Below are 16,682 nucleotides of genomic sequence, written 5' to 3' on the forward strand. Positions count from 1 at the left end.
TCCTTCCTGCTAAAGGTTTTATTTCTATTCCTGTTCTTCACTACTTATGAAAAATTGTATATGAAAGAACACAACTTCCACATTATACTGATGCCAACTCTCCACTGATAATTATGTATGAGCTAAATGGTGTTAAAAAACACTCCCTGTAGCCGAATAAACTGTATTACAATAATGGTAACTTTACAAATAACTGTTTTCTTTAAAATTTTAGCCTTATTTACATCTTCATTTAATTTCAGTTAGCCATCATAATTTGGAACTTCAGTCAAGAAAAATAAGTCACAGAACACAGAAGAGCAAATACATACAGTAGCATACTTTCATACTACAGTCAAATGAAGTGATTGATTATTTTAAATAAGATGTCTGCCTTCCTTAACATTATCAGGCTTCAAGAGGAAATTAATTTCCATTATTAACTTAGATCATAAACAAGTCATCTGACAGCCCTGTGTAAAAAGATAAGGGACTAGATTTTCCAAAAGCCCTTACCAGCGCTAAAAAGGAATTGTTAAAATATACAGTGATACCTGTAAATAGATTTCTCCAAGTCAGTGTGGTGTAATTAGCCAGGGTGTCAAGGTAAATCAGTGGAGACCTCTAACTCTCCTAAATAGGTTCCCACACAAGGAAAGAGAGACCTGTAAATACACAAATTGACTGAAATCTTGGTTCTAAATGCGTAATTCCAACATGATATTCTTACACAGGAACATTACACAAGCAACATGGGACGTCTAACAGCTCTGCAACATGTAAAGTATGACGACAATTACCAAAGGTAGTTAACATCTTTCAAGATCCCTCCTCTTAAATCAGGTCAAACACGGAGACTGATCAAACCCAGAGTCTGGCCAGTATATTCTACACCAGTAATATATTTTTACTCTATTTGTGCAATAAGATGCAATCGCATATCTAGGGAGGTTAAGTTACAAAGTTACTAGCCAAGCGAAGGACAAAAAGGTTACGAAAATTAAAAGAATCCTGATCCAACATAAAATTAGTTTAAAATGCATTAACTGAGCCTTAGGACTAACCACTACGCAGATTAGCAGGATGCCATTGTGACTCTTCCAAAGGCTTTACAGAAATGCAGGTGATGAAGAGAATCAAAGTGATCGATAAATTAAGCTTTTAAGTTTCTAGTATGCAAATGACAGCTAGATCCCCGGAAAGAAGGGGACAGGTGCAAGTAGGGGCGACAAGGGAGACTCCCACAGACTTGAAGAAATAGAGGCCGGCCAAGCCCAAGAGGAGAGCTCTTCTGAGGATTCAAAAGGGGCGGGCGGGGGTCTCCAGGGCTGGGGTAGGCGGCCGGCAAGGCCTCGGTCCCCGTCTGGAACCCTCCTGTGAACAAATGGGGGCTCACAGCGAGAAGTGAGGCCTAACCCTGGCAGCAGTCTAAGGCTGCGGCCAGCGCCGGGCATTCTGGGGCAAGAGATGGTACGGGAGCCGCGACCCGGAAAGAGTGAAAGGAAAGCACGGGCGGGTTGACCAGCAGGACTCCGGCCCGGCCTCACCCTCTCATGGTGAACTTGACCACCGTGAGTCTGGAGCCCGCGCCGCTCAGCTCCGGCTGAAAATCCGGGTCGCTCCCGACTGGCTTCACGCCCACCATCTTCAGAGAGAGCCCGGCAGGGGGCCGCAACACCACCAGCTTCGAAATTAAAGATGAAGACCCAGGAAGGCCGAGGCCTGGACAGAGAAGGTGGCAACAGCGATGTCTTCCCACCGGGCTCTCAGTGCCGAGTCACGCCAGAGAGCCGAGCGGCCGAGGGGGCGGGGACGGGGAGCGGGGAGGAGAGCAGCAAAGGAAGGGAAGGCGTGCAGCTCCCGGCAGCCACCGCGCGGCCGAGCGCCGGCGCTTGCGCAGCCGAGCGTCATTACTGCGCCGCCACTTTTGGCCCGCTCCGCCCGTTTTGGTCCTCAGCGTCCAATCCTCAAACACGAACCGTGGCTCCACCCTCGACTGAAGATCCTGTTACCGCTTGCGACGCAGGCGCAGGGGTGTGCAGGTTAGAAGCGCAGGCGTAGAGTTCTCTGCGAAAGTATTATTTCTTTGGGTTCTCCAGGGTAGTTAAGAAGAGTTTTTTGGAGTGGAATTTTTTTTTCGGTGTTCGTACCTGCTGTGTAAGGTCTTAAGCCCACCCTCTCTCCAGGAAGTACCTTGGAGTATAGTCCTGTTGGGTATTCGGGGCAGGTCACCACACATTCCAATTAGACAAAACGGACGTAGACATCATCTTATTTATGGAGCGCATTATATTTGGATCCTCTGCACGCAGTTATTCCGTAGATACTGTGCACCTGTCTTTAAGTTGTGCGCAAAAGATGAAGACATTTCTTCCTTCAGGAACTCATAGTCTTGCGACAGGAGTTAGCGTAGGAAACGGTGGCATCAAATGGAATGGGGGTGGGGGATGGGACGGGGAAACTTGGTGAGTGATTTCTGAAGTGAATCATGAAAGAGTTGAAGGGCTGAGTCAGGTGCTGAGAGATGACTGGATATCCTAGGCAAAGGGACCACCAGCAGATGCAAATGCATTTGTATGATTTAGCGAATATTTAACACATTAAGTGTCAAGCATTTTATAAACTCTTAAAATAGTAATTATATATTACATCAATTATAATACACATTAAGATTTTTCTGTTATATATATAAACTTTGAGAATTATATTTCAGGGAAAAAGTAATTTCAAGTGAAGGCAATTTTAACAGCAGAGTGCTTACTCTTAAATACTTCTCAATGTGACAAAGGAATTGTTTTGCTCTTGGTTTTAGCTGGGGAAATGAAATTGCAGAGGAAGGTAGAGGTTAGATCACGAAAAGTAAAGGAATTCTGGGTTTTATCCTTTAGGTAGTGAGGAATCACTACAGTGTACTTTTGTGATTCAAGTGTCTAGAAAAAAAAACCTTTGAAGTAGTAGAGAGGATGATGGAAGGCAATGAGACCAGATTAGAAGGTTTCTTTGGTAATCTAGGAACTAAGTTATGAGAGCAGCTGCAGTGGATATGAAGAGGAAGGATATATTTGAGAAACGTTTAGAAAATAAAAGCCACAGGGTTTAGAGACCAATTGAACCAATTTAGTCACCAATTGAACTGATTTAGTAAGAAGACAGAGGAAAGTGTTTAGGATAAGTCAAATATTTCCTTGTTGTGACTCTTTACTGGATTGCCTGTAGGACATCCAAGTGAGATGCAGAGTAGATAGTAGGAAGAATGAGTCTGGAGCTAAAAAAAATTAAGGAATAGAGTAGAGTTGAAGATTTGGGAGTCATCAGTTTGGGTGGTATTTGAATCCCAAAACGTATGAAAAGAGAAGACTAACATTGCAGAAACTTAAACAATTATGCCTAACTGAACCCAGCCGAAGCACAGAGATAGGAATTACATGCTTTTATCATGACACCTGCACAGTGTGATGGCTTTGGTCCCAAAGAGACAGAAGTTCCAATAATAAAACTTAGCTATTATTTTATGATGATGAGCAAGCCACTAACCTCTTTGAACCTCAGCGTCCTTATATGTGAGAGCACCTACTTTACAGGTTTGTGAGAGTTAAAGGTGATAGTGGCTGATGTATGTAAAGGGCCAGAACATAATGTGCTCAATGAAAGATGTTTATAAATTATGAGTTATTATTATTCTTAATGGTCCTCCCAGTTTTGCAAAGAGGCAAACAAAGAGCCACAAGTAAAGCAGCTGCTATGGAAATGAAGTGGGAACTTAGAAATCTATGAAGATATTTAGGACTTTATATTACAGCCTTTTGTTTTCTCTGGAGTTTCTAATTGCCTTCTTTTATTCATATACTCTTAGGTTGGTGCAAAAGGAATTGCAGTTTCAGATCGTGAATTTTAAGTCATTATAACTAGGCTCAAACACATCTTTATTAATCAAAATAGAAACCATTACAATCAACACATTGTTGCCAATGAGGAATAAGTTTCCTTATTCCTGTACTGTAAAAATCCATGCTTTGGGATTCAACGAACTCTTGGAAAGCACTTTTTGCATCCTGCTGGTTGTGGAAGCGTTTTTCCCTGCAAAAAGTTGGCAAGATGCTTGAAGAAGTGGTGGTTGGTTGACGAGAGGTCAGGTGAATATGGTGGACGAGGCAAAACTTCTTAGCTCAATTTGTTCAATTTTTGAGGCATTGATTGTGTGACGTGCATTTGGAAGTTGTTGTGGAAAAGAATTGGGCCCTTTTTGTTGACCAATAGCAGCAGCAGGCATTGCAATTTTTGGTGCATCTCATTGGTCTGCTGAACATACTTCTCAGATGTAATGGTTTCACCAGATTCAGAAAGCTGTTGGTGTCAACAGACCACCAAGCAGTGACCATCACTTTTATTGTTGCAATTTTAGCTTTCGGAAGTGCTTTGGAGCTTCTCAGTCCAACCACTGAGGCGTTTGTCACAGTTGTCATATAAAATATACTTTTCTTCACAGGTCACAATCCAATTGAGAAATGGTTCATTGTGTAGAATAAGAGAAGATGACACTTCAAAACAATTTTTTGGACTTTCGTTTAGCTCATGAGGCACCCACTTATCGAGCTTTTTCACCTTTCCAATTTGCTTCAACTGTTAATTGTAGAATGGTTGATGTTGTGTTCTTTGGCAATTTCTCCAGTAGTTTAAGAGGATTGACTTTGATGACTGCTCTCAATTGGTCTTTATAAACTTCCTTTGGATGGCCACTACACTCCTCATCTACAAGACTCTCGTCTCCTTTGCAAAACTTTGCAAAATTACTGCACTGTACGTTTGTTAGCAGTTCCTGGGCCAAATGTGTTGTTGATGCTGTGAATTGTCTCTCCTTTATGATCCATTTTGAACTCAAATAAGGAAATTGCTTGAATTTGCTTTTTGTCTAATGTCATTTCCATAGTCTAAAATAAATATAAAATAAACAAGTAATAGTCATTAGCAAAAAAACATAAAGCGAGAAATGCACCTTAAAATGCTTAACATAGCCACATTTATTTAAGAATGTATGCCAATATCAAATGGCAAATTTCAACTAATGCAAAATCGCAATTACTTTTGCACCAACCTAATATTTACCTTTATTTTGGTATTTATATTATTTTCAAACTTTACATTATATTGAGCATTCTATTGTGTGTCCCCCCTCCCCCTTTTTTATTGTACATCTTCCTCCTGGAGCCCTATATCCCCTAGTTTTAATTTGGATTGATTGCTGTATTTGTTACACAGCTTTTATCCTGGGATTTCCCTATACTGATCCTTTGGCAAGTACTATTTCCTGGATCCAATCCATGTTTTCCTCATGATTTACTCATTATGTTTCTAGAGTACATCCTCAAATAGTGCAAGAAAAAATACACTAGAAGAAAACTTTGAGTCTTTGGATGTCTGAAAATGACTATTTTTTCTTGTATATGATAGATAGTTTGAACAAGTGTATATTTCTGTGTGGCTATGTGGAAAGTCATTTCTTCTCAAAACCTTCTCAGGTTTTCTCTGGCTTCCATTTTGATCTTTAGAAGACTGATGTTAGATTGATAACTCTTCCATTTCAGATGACCTCTTTTTCCATTCTCTCTCTCTCAGCCTCTAGTGTCGTCTCTTTATCATTGGCATTTTGGAATTGCATAATGATATGTCAAAGGCTTGGGTCTCTGTTGACTCATTTTCACTTTCATTCTCTCTTTCCCATTTTCTTTTACTTTCTGGCAGACTTCTTCAGTTTTTTTTGGGAATCATATTTTTAATTTCCAAGAGCCCCTTTTTCTGACCATTCTTTCCAAGCATCTTGTTACTGTTTTACGTTTGCAATGGCTTCTCAAATTGCAAATACTAGGAGTTGGTGTCTTTTGTTTATTTTTAAACTCTGTTCCCAGAGTTATCCCTATTTAAGCTAAACCCATTGATCTTTTACACATTGCAGGCTTTCCTAAAATGCTGGGTGATACTAGGCTCTTTAATCCATTTAATGGAAGTTTTATTTCAGTTATCCTTATGAGACAATGAGCTACCCACTCTCTGTGGAGCAGATAAGTGGTTCTTTCTTGAAAGGCAATCTGGGCAGTGCGTCGTTTTGACTTCTACAGTCTCCTGATTGTATCTTATGGATCCACTTCTCACCTCAGGTTTAGGGAGCAACTCTTCCAGGGCTCTGGTGGTTCTCTCTGAAGGGAAATGTAGGAGAGGGAAGTTAGTCGGATGAATCACAGCTCTTGTTGCTGCAGGTGGTGTTGGGGCTGTGACTGATACTCTCCACCTCCTCCTTTACAATCTATTCGAATTTCCTCTTGCTGATCTTGGTAGCTTGGTAATAGGCTCCCAAACTCTTATTCATGAGGATCCAGTGTACCCCTAACTTTATTTCCTTCACTTTTTCTTAGAAGGCCTGGATAAGGAGAAAATAGTGATATTTCTAGAAAGAGACATGCCGTTACTTGAAAAGAAATGGTTTGATTTAGTGGAAGTCATGATAGGAAAAAAAGAGGTCTCACTGGTTGACTTTCATATCATGTGAAAAAGTGAAAAGGGAAGCCCTTAAAGAGTTTTAATTACACAAAACCAAACAAAGAATGCTTATTAAACTACTTGCTGCAACATGATAAGGCATAAGCTCTGTTGGTGCTAACATGGAGACCTAAACTGTGATAGAACTTTTAGGGGGAATTTGATAGCAATAATGAGGTCAGTCATTATCAGAGTGATAATCTCCTTTTTAAAAATTATAAAATGGAGGAATAAATGTCCTTGTCTTTTGGAGAGCTACCTTGAAACACTGAAAATCTAGGAACTACTGGTGTGTTGTTGGGTAAGTGCTACTAAATTCTAAAGACAGTGATACTTAAGTGTTGTTTTTTTTTTAATGCTTGTATCATGGTGGCATTCTGGACCCTAATCTTGTGGATTCTATTTATGATTTTGTTCTGGTAACAACTATATGTTTTTGATTAAAGCAATGACAGCAACTACAAGACAATTTCTCACTTGTCTCCTTACATTTCTGTCTCTCCCAAGTAATTTACATAATTTGCTGTCAGATTAAATGACACTTAAAATGACCCCCTTCTCTGCCTCTGAGTTACACCTTTGTGTAATTATTTTATCTTGAATGTAACTTGGGATGTCACTCCCTTAATTTATGTATATATCTTGCTGACTTTGAGAAGTCAGCTGCCATATTTTGAGAGGGTCTTTGGCGAGGTACATATGGTAAGGAACTGTGAGATGCCTCTAGGACCAGAGGGCCACTTCCAGCTGACAGTCAGAAAGAAGTCAGGCATTTAGTCATATAGCCACAAGGAAATAAATGAGCTTGAATAACTTTGGAGTCAAATTCTTCCCTAATCAAGCCTGTAGATGAGAATGCAGGCTTGTGAGATCATGAGCAGAGGACCCAGCTAAACAGTACCTGAACTCTACCTACAGAAACTGTGAGACAATGAATGTGTGGTAATGTTATGCACTAAAAAAAAACAAATACAATATTGTTTAAAAAGCACTGCTCATATATTGGTCAAAAGTCTTCAATGGCTCTTCAGTGTTTAGAAAAAAGTTCAAAAAACTTAAATGGGCATTCAAGGCCTCTCATTGTCTGGCCTTATTCTATTCTTCCTTGTAATTTCTTATCACTAGACGCAGTCTACTTTTCCAACATTTTCCCATTATTTTCCCTTCATGATCCTGTACTTACAGATATCAAAACTGGTGCCAAATTTGTTTCCTTTTTCCAATTCTACCTATTCCAAATCCTACCCATTATTCTAGACCTAAATAAAATCTAATGTGATCATTCCTCCTTTCCTCAACATAATCAATCTTTCCCTCCATCTACCTTTTCATACTACACTGTATGATAGCCATATATCTTGGTGGATATTTGCCAATCTTTTTAGCTGCCCAGTCTCCAAAACACTTTCCAATGATAAGGGAATTTCATACCTCCTGATTCTTGGTGGGAAGCAGACTTAACACTTTTTTTAAAAAACATATTTATTTTTTATTTCTCTTTCCTTCCCCTTCCCCCCCCCCTTGTCTGCTTTTCTGTGTGTCCATTCACTGTGTGTTCTTCTGTGTCTGCGTGCATTCTTGTCAGTGGCACTGGGAACCTGTATCTCTTTTTTGTTACGTCACCTTGCTGCGTCAGCTCTCTGTGTTTGCAGCACCATTCCTGGGCAGGTGGTGCTTTTTTCGCATGGGGCAGCTCTCCTTGCGGGGCACACTCCTTGCGCGTGGGGCTCCCCTATGCAGGGGACCCCTGCATGGCACAGCACTCCTTACACGCATCAGCCCTCCACATGGTCCAGTTCACCACACAGGTCAGGAGGCCCTGGGTTTGAACCCTGGACCCCCCATATGGTAAGCGGATGTTCTATCAGTTGAGCCAAATCTGCTTCCCCAGATTTCCATTCTTTACAGAAGCTGAACAGGCCAGATTCTTGCTTTTTCACCTTTGCTTTCAGTTAAACTATATAAAAATATGTTGAACTATTTTTGATTATCTTTTAAGATTTTTGTATAATTCTTCCAGATGAGAGAAATAAATAAAGTATTCAAGTAAATATACTCAAGATCAGCTTACTGAAAATAGAGACCTTAATTTTCAGGAAGGTTGTATGAGCTTCATATATATATGTGTACCAAAATTTATGAATTTTTCTGAAACAGAAACATTTTATTAATTAGTATTTGAATATTAGTTTTAGCCGTGTGGTTCAGGAGACTACACAAATACATACTTTGGCAATAAATTTTGTAAACTTGGTAGAGGGACCACATTGCTAACAGTCTGAATGCTGATGTTTAACAGTCTTAAGGCTGCTGTTTAATCTTCATATTCCTAGCAAGATATTTGAAAAATATTACTCAAGTAATATTTGTTGAATTAAAGAGCCCATTTAGGAAAAAAATAATTATAGATTTCCTTCACCAATCAAACTAGATTTAATCTAGTCTACAATTATCCTATGGTAACAACTCTGTGCTTCCTATATTTCAAAGAGTTCTTATAAATTGTAAAGGAAACTATCAACTTAAAGATTTAAATGTATTCATCATAACAGTGAGTGTATTATTCGCTAAGGAGTTGATTCCTTCTATTTAAGATCGTTTCCCTCAACTCATAATATATAATTGCAAAGCAGTTAGTCAAAAATAGAAGAAAATAATAGAATTCCAATTTGTAGTATTAAGACAATATCAGCATTACTGATTTTCAAGTGTTTTATTTACTCCATGGCCCACATTATAATTTAAATTTTTTCACCATGGTGGCTGTAGTTAGGGCTGGTCTCTACAAATAAACAGAAACAGCATGTAAGGAACAACACCTGAGACCTAAAGTACAGTGCAGTAGTTGGATGCTGAACAGCCTAGTGAAGGGAGAGTGTCACCCAGGACAGGGATGGGGTCTTCTATGTGTGCTGGGGAAAATGGGAGAGAGAAGTTAATCATTAGCAGGAACTAGTCTTCTGACCAAACCAATACTTCGCATTCTTTTTGGGAAATTAGCAAGGAAACTATACTGTCTGAAGAGTTGATTCTACATTATTCTGGTCCCCTAATTTGCTGCTCTAGGTCCTTGTGTCCAACAGGATCTTGCTATTCAAGGTGTGGTCTGAGGAGCAGCAGCAATGGGTATTACTCAGGAGCTAATAAGCTTGTTAGAAATGCAGAAACTCAGACCCCACCCAAGACCTACTGAATCAGAAACTTCATTTTAACAAGATCCCCAGGTGAGCCATATACACAGTAATATGTAAGGACTACAACAGGACTCTCAGTTGTCCTGCAAACCTGCCAATGTATAAAGGAAAAAAAAGCCTTAGAATGAATATCTTTTGTACCTTTTAGCAAAATTAACCACTGGCCAATAGCAGAACACGACAGTTTTTCCCTTGGTTGTTAATATTCATTCAACATATATTTGGAAGATGGACAAGCATAATAAATAATTAACGTTTTCTGAGCTTGTTTAATTTCTTAGAACCCCACAAGGTTATTATCCCTATTTTATAATTGAGAAGAGAGAAGAATCAATTTGCCGAAGATGAAATTAATGCTGTGCAGTGGAGGAATACGGATCCAAAAGGTGCCTAAATGCAAAACCCACGCCCCACTACTCTTACTGTCACCCCCAGAGTCTATATTCATTCTCTCCAGTCTACAGGAGTGTTACACGACATCAGATTTCCTCTAGGCGCGTAGCGGAGTTCCTCCTCCGTCTGGCCTTCTGTGCTGTGGGCAACCGCTAAGTTCTGAGGTCAGGAGACAAACAGTAACTAACATCCAGAGCTAGCCCTTTCCGGGCGCCTGGACGGAGTGGTGAAGGCCGAAGGATAAACTTGTAATTTTCTGGTCGCAGGGAGGACCTAGACTACTTGAGATTTCATCCTTTCAACTAGTCCTTCCACTTGGGTGAGGCGAAGAGAGCCTTGAACGCGCTTCTCACAACAAAAATGGCCTCCGCGCACTCCTTGCCCACAGTGGAACGCTTCGCCGCTGCTCGGTTTCCGTGGTAACCAGCCGGCTTCTCTAGTGCCGGCTTAGACCTGGAGCGTATGGAAATTGTGAGCATTTCCAACCCCTTCGCTTTTTGCGACAGTTGCAGCGAAAGTCACGGCAGCTGAGGCTGGTGTCAGCTGATTTACTGCAGTGGCAGTAGCGGCGGCGTCGGCAGCTGCAGCAACGGCCACGGCATCTTGCAGCCTTGGTGGGCGGCCGGCGGCCGGGCGCGGGTTGCGGTCTTCTAGTTTTGCCCACCCGGATTTGCACTTCCATCATCCAGGTTAGATACGCCCTCGCATTGTCCTCTTTGCTGGAACGCCCACGGGTGGACCGGCAGACAACATCGCGGTCTGAGATGAGGCTGTGACAGGTAAAGGGGGTTTTCGAGCTTCCCCGGCGGAATCCTAGCGCGGGAGGTGCCTGCACCGTGGGGGATCAGAGGTCGGGGTCAGGGGTCACAGTCCTCTAGCCTGGGGCGGCGCCCGCTGTCAGTGAGCTGTTGCTGGAAGCTCTGTTCAGCGCCTTGTAGGCGGGTTCAGGCCCATAGCTAAGCTCCTGTGTCCGGAGTTTGGGGTCCTATCCGGGATCTCCGGGCTCCCTTACAAGATGAGTGGCATTTGCTTCTTGTGACACTGGCTTTGGTCTTGAGGTGAGCTTTTTTTTGCGTTAAGGGGCATTCCAAACCGGAATAGAGTGGGTAGCCGTGGTGGGTGGGTGGTGCCTTTGGGGAATGCTGTTAGGGTACATGTGGTTTCTCCTTGCCTGTTGGAACTACTCTTTAGTTTACCCTTGCTTGAAGGTGGAATTTTACATCGCCTGTTGGTACTGAAACCCTGTTAGAGTTTCATCTTTTAGATGCCATCTACCAGTTCTTTACCCCTTGCTCTAGGACTTAAGAGGTACCTGCTACACCCCTTCGCTTATTAATGGGTCCCCGCATTCAAAATGTATAGGTCTGATTCAGACGTTGAGTTATATAGCTTTTCACTTATTTCCTATGTTGCTTTCTCAGGCCCTAGGGAGGATTTGATGGATCTTACAGTTTGAAACTATGGCAGCTACAGTTGCATCACAGACTACATAGGTGGTGTTGATACTGCCGATTTTAGGTTAAGTCAGTGAACAGCTACAACTTAACGTTCACTATAATTTATTTGCCATGAGGCAAAAAAGTCACGCTATAACTTTCACATATTCATTGCTTATAACTTTATAGGCAAGATTTCAAGAATCGCCTGATACATGAGATAAATTGACTATGTTTTTGAAAATTTTACACACATAAAAATCTAGTTTATGCCTGCCTCTTGCTTTATACGCAAATTTTTGACAATACAGAGGTGGGAAACAGCTTAAAAGTGAAAATAATGTGTTGAAAATGCCTTTATTCTTAAGAAGATTAAAAATTACTATGATATCACTCAAAGAACAGGTCTTAGTTGTTTCAGATTTGGAAAACGGACCAGTGTGAATAGTAAATACTTCATTGTTAACCTCAATTAGAGACTGTCGTAGAGAAATTCATTTGTTTGAGTCTATATTTTTAAAATGCTCCAGAGCTCTAACTAACAGCAAAACTAGGATATACAACTTTAATTTTTCTTATCGCCTCCTGTGGATAAATAACATTTTTTTTTTTTTTTACCAGAGAAGTTGTGGGTTTATAAAATATATCATGCAAAAGTAGAGTTCCCTTATTACTACCTTCCCCTCCCCCGATTAACACTTTGTGTTGGTGTGGTACCTTTGTTACAATTGATGAAAGATTATTATAATACTATTATAGTCCATAGTTGACATTATGGTTCACTTTGTTTTATAAAATTCTGTGGGGTTTTTTTCTGAATTTTTATTCTAATAACATGTATACAGCCTAAACTTTCCTCTTAACCACATTCAAATATATAATTCAGTGGTGTTAATTATATTCAGAATGTTTTGCTACCATCACTAGTAGCCATTACCAAAACTTTTCTATAACCCCAACCAGAAACTTGATGCCAGTTAAAAAGCATGAACTCCTCATTCCCTACCTTCATCCCAGCTCCTGGCAATCTGTATTCTAGTTTCTGACTCTATGAATTGGCGTATTCTAATTGTTTCGTATCAGTGAGATCATACATTATTCATCTCTTTGTGTCTGGCTTATTTCACTCCATGTGATGTTTTCAAGGTTGATCCATGTTGTGTGAATCAAAACCTCATTTTTTTAAATGGCCAAATAATATTCCATTGCATATATAAAAAACATTTTGTTCATTCATTGGTGAATGATTGCTTTCATCTTTTAGCAGTTGTGAATAATACCACTATGAGCAATAGTGTACAAATACTGGCTTGAGTGCTGCTAGGTAGTATGGTCATTTTATACTTAATTTTCTGAGGAACCACCGAACTGTTTTCCATAGCACCTAACTGCACCATTTTACATCCCCACTAACAATGAACAAATGTTTCTATTTCTCCATATCCTCTTCGACACTTATTGATTTATTTATTGCTCTCCCCTCCCCGCCCCCAGTTGTCTGCTCTCTATGTCCACTCGCTGTGTGTTCTTCTGTGACTGCTTCTATCCTTATCAGTGGCACCCGGAATCTGTGTTTCTTTTTGTTGCATCATCTTGTTGTGTCAGCTCTCCCTGTGTGTAGTGCCACTCCTGGGCAGGCTGCGCTTTCTTTTGCTCTAGGCAGCTCTCCTTACAGGACATACTCCTTGCGTGTGGGGCTCCCCTACGTGGGGGACACCCCTGTGTGGCAGGGCACTCCTTGTGTGCATCAGCACTGTGCGTGGGTCAGCTCCACACGGGTCAAGGAGGCCCAGGGTTTGAATCGTGGACCTCCCATGTTGTAGGTGGACGCCCTATCCGTTGGGCCAAGTCCGCTTCCCTATTTATTTTTTTTAATATTAGTTCTTCCAGTAGATGTGAAATTGTATCTCATTGTGGGTTTTTTTTTGTTGTTGTTAAGACTTATTTTATTTCTCTCCCCTTCCCTTCGCCTCTCCTTCCCCGGTTGTCAGCTCTCTGTGTCCGTTGCTGTGTGTTCTTCTGTGTCCACTTGCATTATCTGGCGGTATTGGGAAACTGCGTCTCTTTTTTTTGTTGCGTCATCTTACTGTGTCAGCTCTCCGTGTGTGTGGTGTCACTCCTGGGCGGGCTGTGCTTTTTTCATGTGGGACAGCTCTCCTTGTAGGGCTCACTCCTTGCACCTCTATGCGGGGACACCCCTGCGTGGCATGGGACTCCTTGTGCCGCAGCAGTACTGCTTGTGGGCCAGCTTACCACATAGGTCAGGAGGCCCTGGGTATTGAACCCTGGACCCTCCCGATGGTAGACTGATGCTCTATCAGTTGTGGTTTTGACTTGAATATTCATAATAGCTAATAATGTCGATCTTCTTTGCATGTGCTTTCTTGCCATTTGTGCATCTTCTTTGGAGAAATGCCTGTTCAAGCCTTTTGCCCATTTTTAAATTGGGTTGTTTTTCATTTTGTTGTTGAGTTGTAGGATTTTTATTTATATATTCTGGATAGGAAACCTGTGGTGGTTTGAAGCTGTATGTACCCCAGAAAAATGTGGTCTTAAAGTTAATCCATTCCTGTGGGCGTGAACCCATTGTAAGTAGGACCTTTTGATGAGGCTACTTCAGTTGAGGTATGATCCACTCCAGTGAGGATAGGTCTTAATCCTGTTACTGGAGTCCTTGTAAGTAGAATGAAATTTAGACAGAAAGAGAGAAAGCCATGTGTATTAGTCAGGATTCTCTAGGGAAATAGAACTGACAGGAGATATATGTAAATATTTTGAGATTTTATAAGATTTTCTCATGTGACTGTGGGGGTGCATAGGTCCAAATTCCATAGGGCAGGCTGCAACCCAGGAACTCTGATGAAGATCTTTGATGAATTCCCCGGAGAAGCTGGCTGGCTGAAATAGAGATGAAAATTCTCTCTCTTCTGACTGCTGAAATCATCACTTCTCCTTTTAAGGCCTTCAACAGATTGGATGAGACATCACTCATTGCTGAAGGTAATCTCTTCAGGTGATTGTAGATTACTCATCTGTAGATGCAATCAATTTATTAAAGATTTAAATCCACAAAATGTCCTCACAGTAACAATTAGGCCAGTGCTTGCTTGACCAAACTACCTGGCACCATTACCTGGCCAAGTTGACATATGAGCCTAACCGTCATACCACAGAAGCAAGAAGCTGAAATCAGTGAAACCTGGAAGAGAAGGAAGAGACCAGCCTATGCTACTATGTGCCTTGCCATGTGACAGTGGAACAGGATTGCTGTTTGGGAAGAAGGCAGTGCCTTGATGATGGCTTAATCTGGACGTTTTCCTGGTCTCAAAACCATGAGCAAATAAATTCCCTTTGCTTAACCCAACTCGTTTCTTGGTATTTGCTTTGAGCAGCCTAGGAAATGAAAACATACCCTTACTGGATATGTGGTTCCCAAATATTTTCTCATTGTATAGGCTGTCTTTTTTACTTTCATGATACCCTTTGCACAAAGGTTTTAATTTTGATGAGGTCCCGTTTATTTACTTTTTCTTTTGTTTCTTTTGCTTTTGGTGTGAAGTCTAAGAAGCTATTGCCTAACACAGTTTCCTGAAGATACTTGCCTATGTTTTCTTCTAGGAGTTGTATAGTTTGGTCCTTATATTTAAGTCTTCTTTAATCCATCATTTTGAGTTAATTTTTTATATGGTTTGAGGTAGGGATTCATTGTCATTCTTTTGCTCATGGATATCCAATTTTCTAGAACAATTTGTTGAAGAAATTATTATTCTTTCCTCTTTGAATGGACTTCGTATCCTTGTTAAAAAGAAATTATATGGTGGAGAGGGTATAGCTCAGTGGTTGAGTGCCTGCTTTGCATGCATAAGATCCTGGGTTCAATACCCAATACATCCTAAAAAAGAAAATTGTATGTAGATGTGAGAGTTGATTTCCAAACTCTCAGTTTGATTCCATTGGTCCATACGCCTGTCCTGTGGCTAAGTTTGAAAGATCTTGAGTTTGGAGGAATCAAAAAGTCTGGGCTTTGCCTATTTCTTGAACATTATGGTAGGAATTTAACTTAAATTCTGGGGTAGTGAACCTTGTATTCTACAATTTCTTTTTATTTTATCTTGGATAAAAGTTTTGAAGTTAAAGTAAGTGGAATAGTTTATCCATGTAACAGACTTAGCATTGAAAATCTTACAAATAGTGAGCTGGATCTGTGCCTACCTGAGGGAAATGATAGGGTGACATCAGCTTTAGTGGTAAGCTGGATATTAGGTTGAGTCCTTAAATTTTATTTCAGACCTCCGATACAGAGAATTGAGTTAATCTTAATTCAGTGGCCATTATTGGTCTGTTTAAGGCATCTCATTTTTTTTCATTATTCCTCCCTCCCCCCCCACCTTTTTTTTTTTCTGGTTTCTATCACTTAGCATAATTTTTTTTAATTAATGCATTTTTTTTAAACTGGAAAAGTTGTAGATTTACAGATAAGTCATGTAAAAAAAATCATTCCCTTTTATTATACTTACCACTCTATTCTATTGCCCATCAACACATAGGCAACCATTCTAACATGAGTATCTTAGTTTGCTGGAGCTGTTATTACAAGTACCACACTGGTTAACAACAGGAATTTATTGGCTCATGGTTTCAGAGGCTAGAAGTCCAAAATCAAGGCCTTGGCCAGACCATGCTTTCTTCCTGAAGTCTGTAGCATTCTGGTGCTGGTTTGTTGCAGTCCTTGGGGCTCTTTTGCTTCTATTTCTGCCTCACATCACATGGTGATCCCTTCCTCCTTCTGTCAGCTCTTTCAGTTTCTGCTGATTTCTGACTCCTCTTGCTCTCTGAATCCAAATTTCTTCTACTTCTAAAGGACACCAATAATGTGGATTAAGCCCACCTTGATTCAGTTGGGCCACACCTTAACTAATAATACATCTTCAAAGAATCCTGTTTAGAAATAAATTCATACGAGTGGGAATGCAGATTAAGATTAAGAGCTTGCCTTTGTTGAGGTACATAATTCAGTCTACTAGTGTGTGATGTATATCCTCTGTTTGTATGTTATTAAATGTGTATTGTTTTGGGTGTCCTCATTTTTAATTTATAGAGATATCATGCTATATATCTCTTTTTTAGAAAAAATATCTCTCCATCATAT

At 40.5% G+C, this 16,682-nt stretch overlaps 2 protein-coding genes across 19 annotated transcripts in view; one reads left to right on the forward strand and one right to left on the reverse strand.

Annotated features, from left to right (window-relative positions):
• The window catches only part of TXNL1 (thioredoxin like 1), a 45,419-nt gene extending 43,542 nt beyond the window's left edge, over window positions 1-1,877 (reverse strand). Inside the window, exon 1 of the mRNA XM_004452299.5 lies at window positions 1,527-1,877. Coding sequence (XP_004452356.1) covers window positions 1,527-1,624 — 98 coding nt within the window. The 5' untranslated portion in view covers window positions 1,625-1,877. The remainder of the gene's footprint in view (window positions 1-1,526) is intronic.
• Window positions 1,878-1,928: 51 nt separating this feature from the next.
• Window positions 1,929-16,682, forward strand: part of WDR7 (WD repeat domain 7) — a 439,870-nt gene continuing 425,116 nt past the window's right edge. For 2 of the 18 annotated variants that reach the window (XM_058277779.1, XM_058277782.1), the window contains exon 1: window positions 10,643-10,876. The gene's annotated coding sequence lies outside the window, so the exon portion shown is untranslated. Of the gene's footprint in view, window positions 2,022-10,166; window positions 10,877-16,682 lie in introns of those variants that run through there. The other 16 variants (XM_058277784.1, XM_071208572.1, XM_058277785.2 and 13 more) reach the window with 15 other exon arrangements.

This window comes from Dasypus novemcinctus, chromosome 16 (assembly GCF_030445035.2).
Source record: "Dasypus novemcinctus isolate mDasNov1 chromosome 16, mDasNov1.1.hap2, whole genome shotgun sequence".
NCBI classification, from domain to species: Eukaryota; Metazoa; Chordata; class Mammalia; order Cingulata; family Dasypodidae; genus Dasypus; species Dasypus novemcinctus.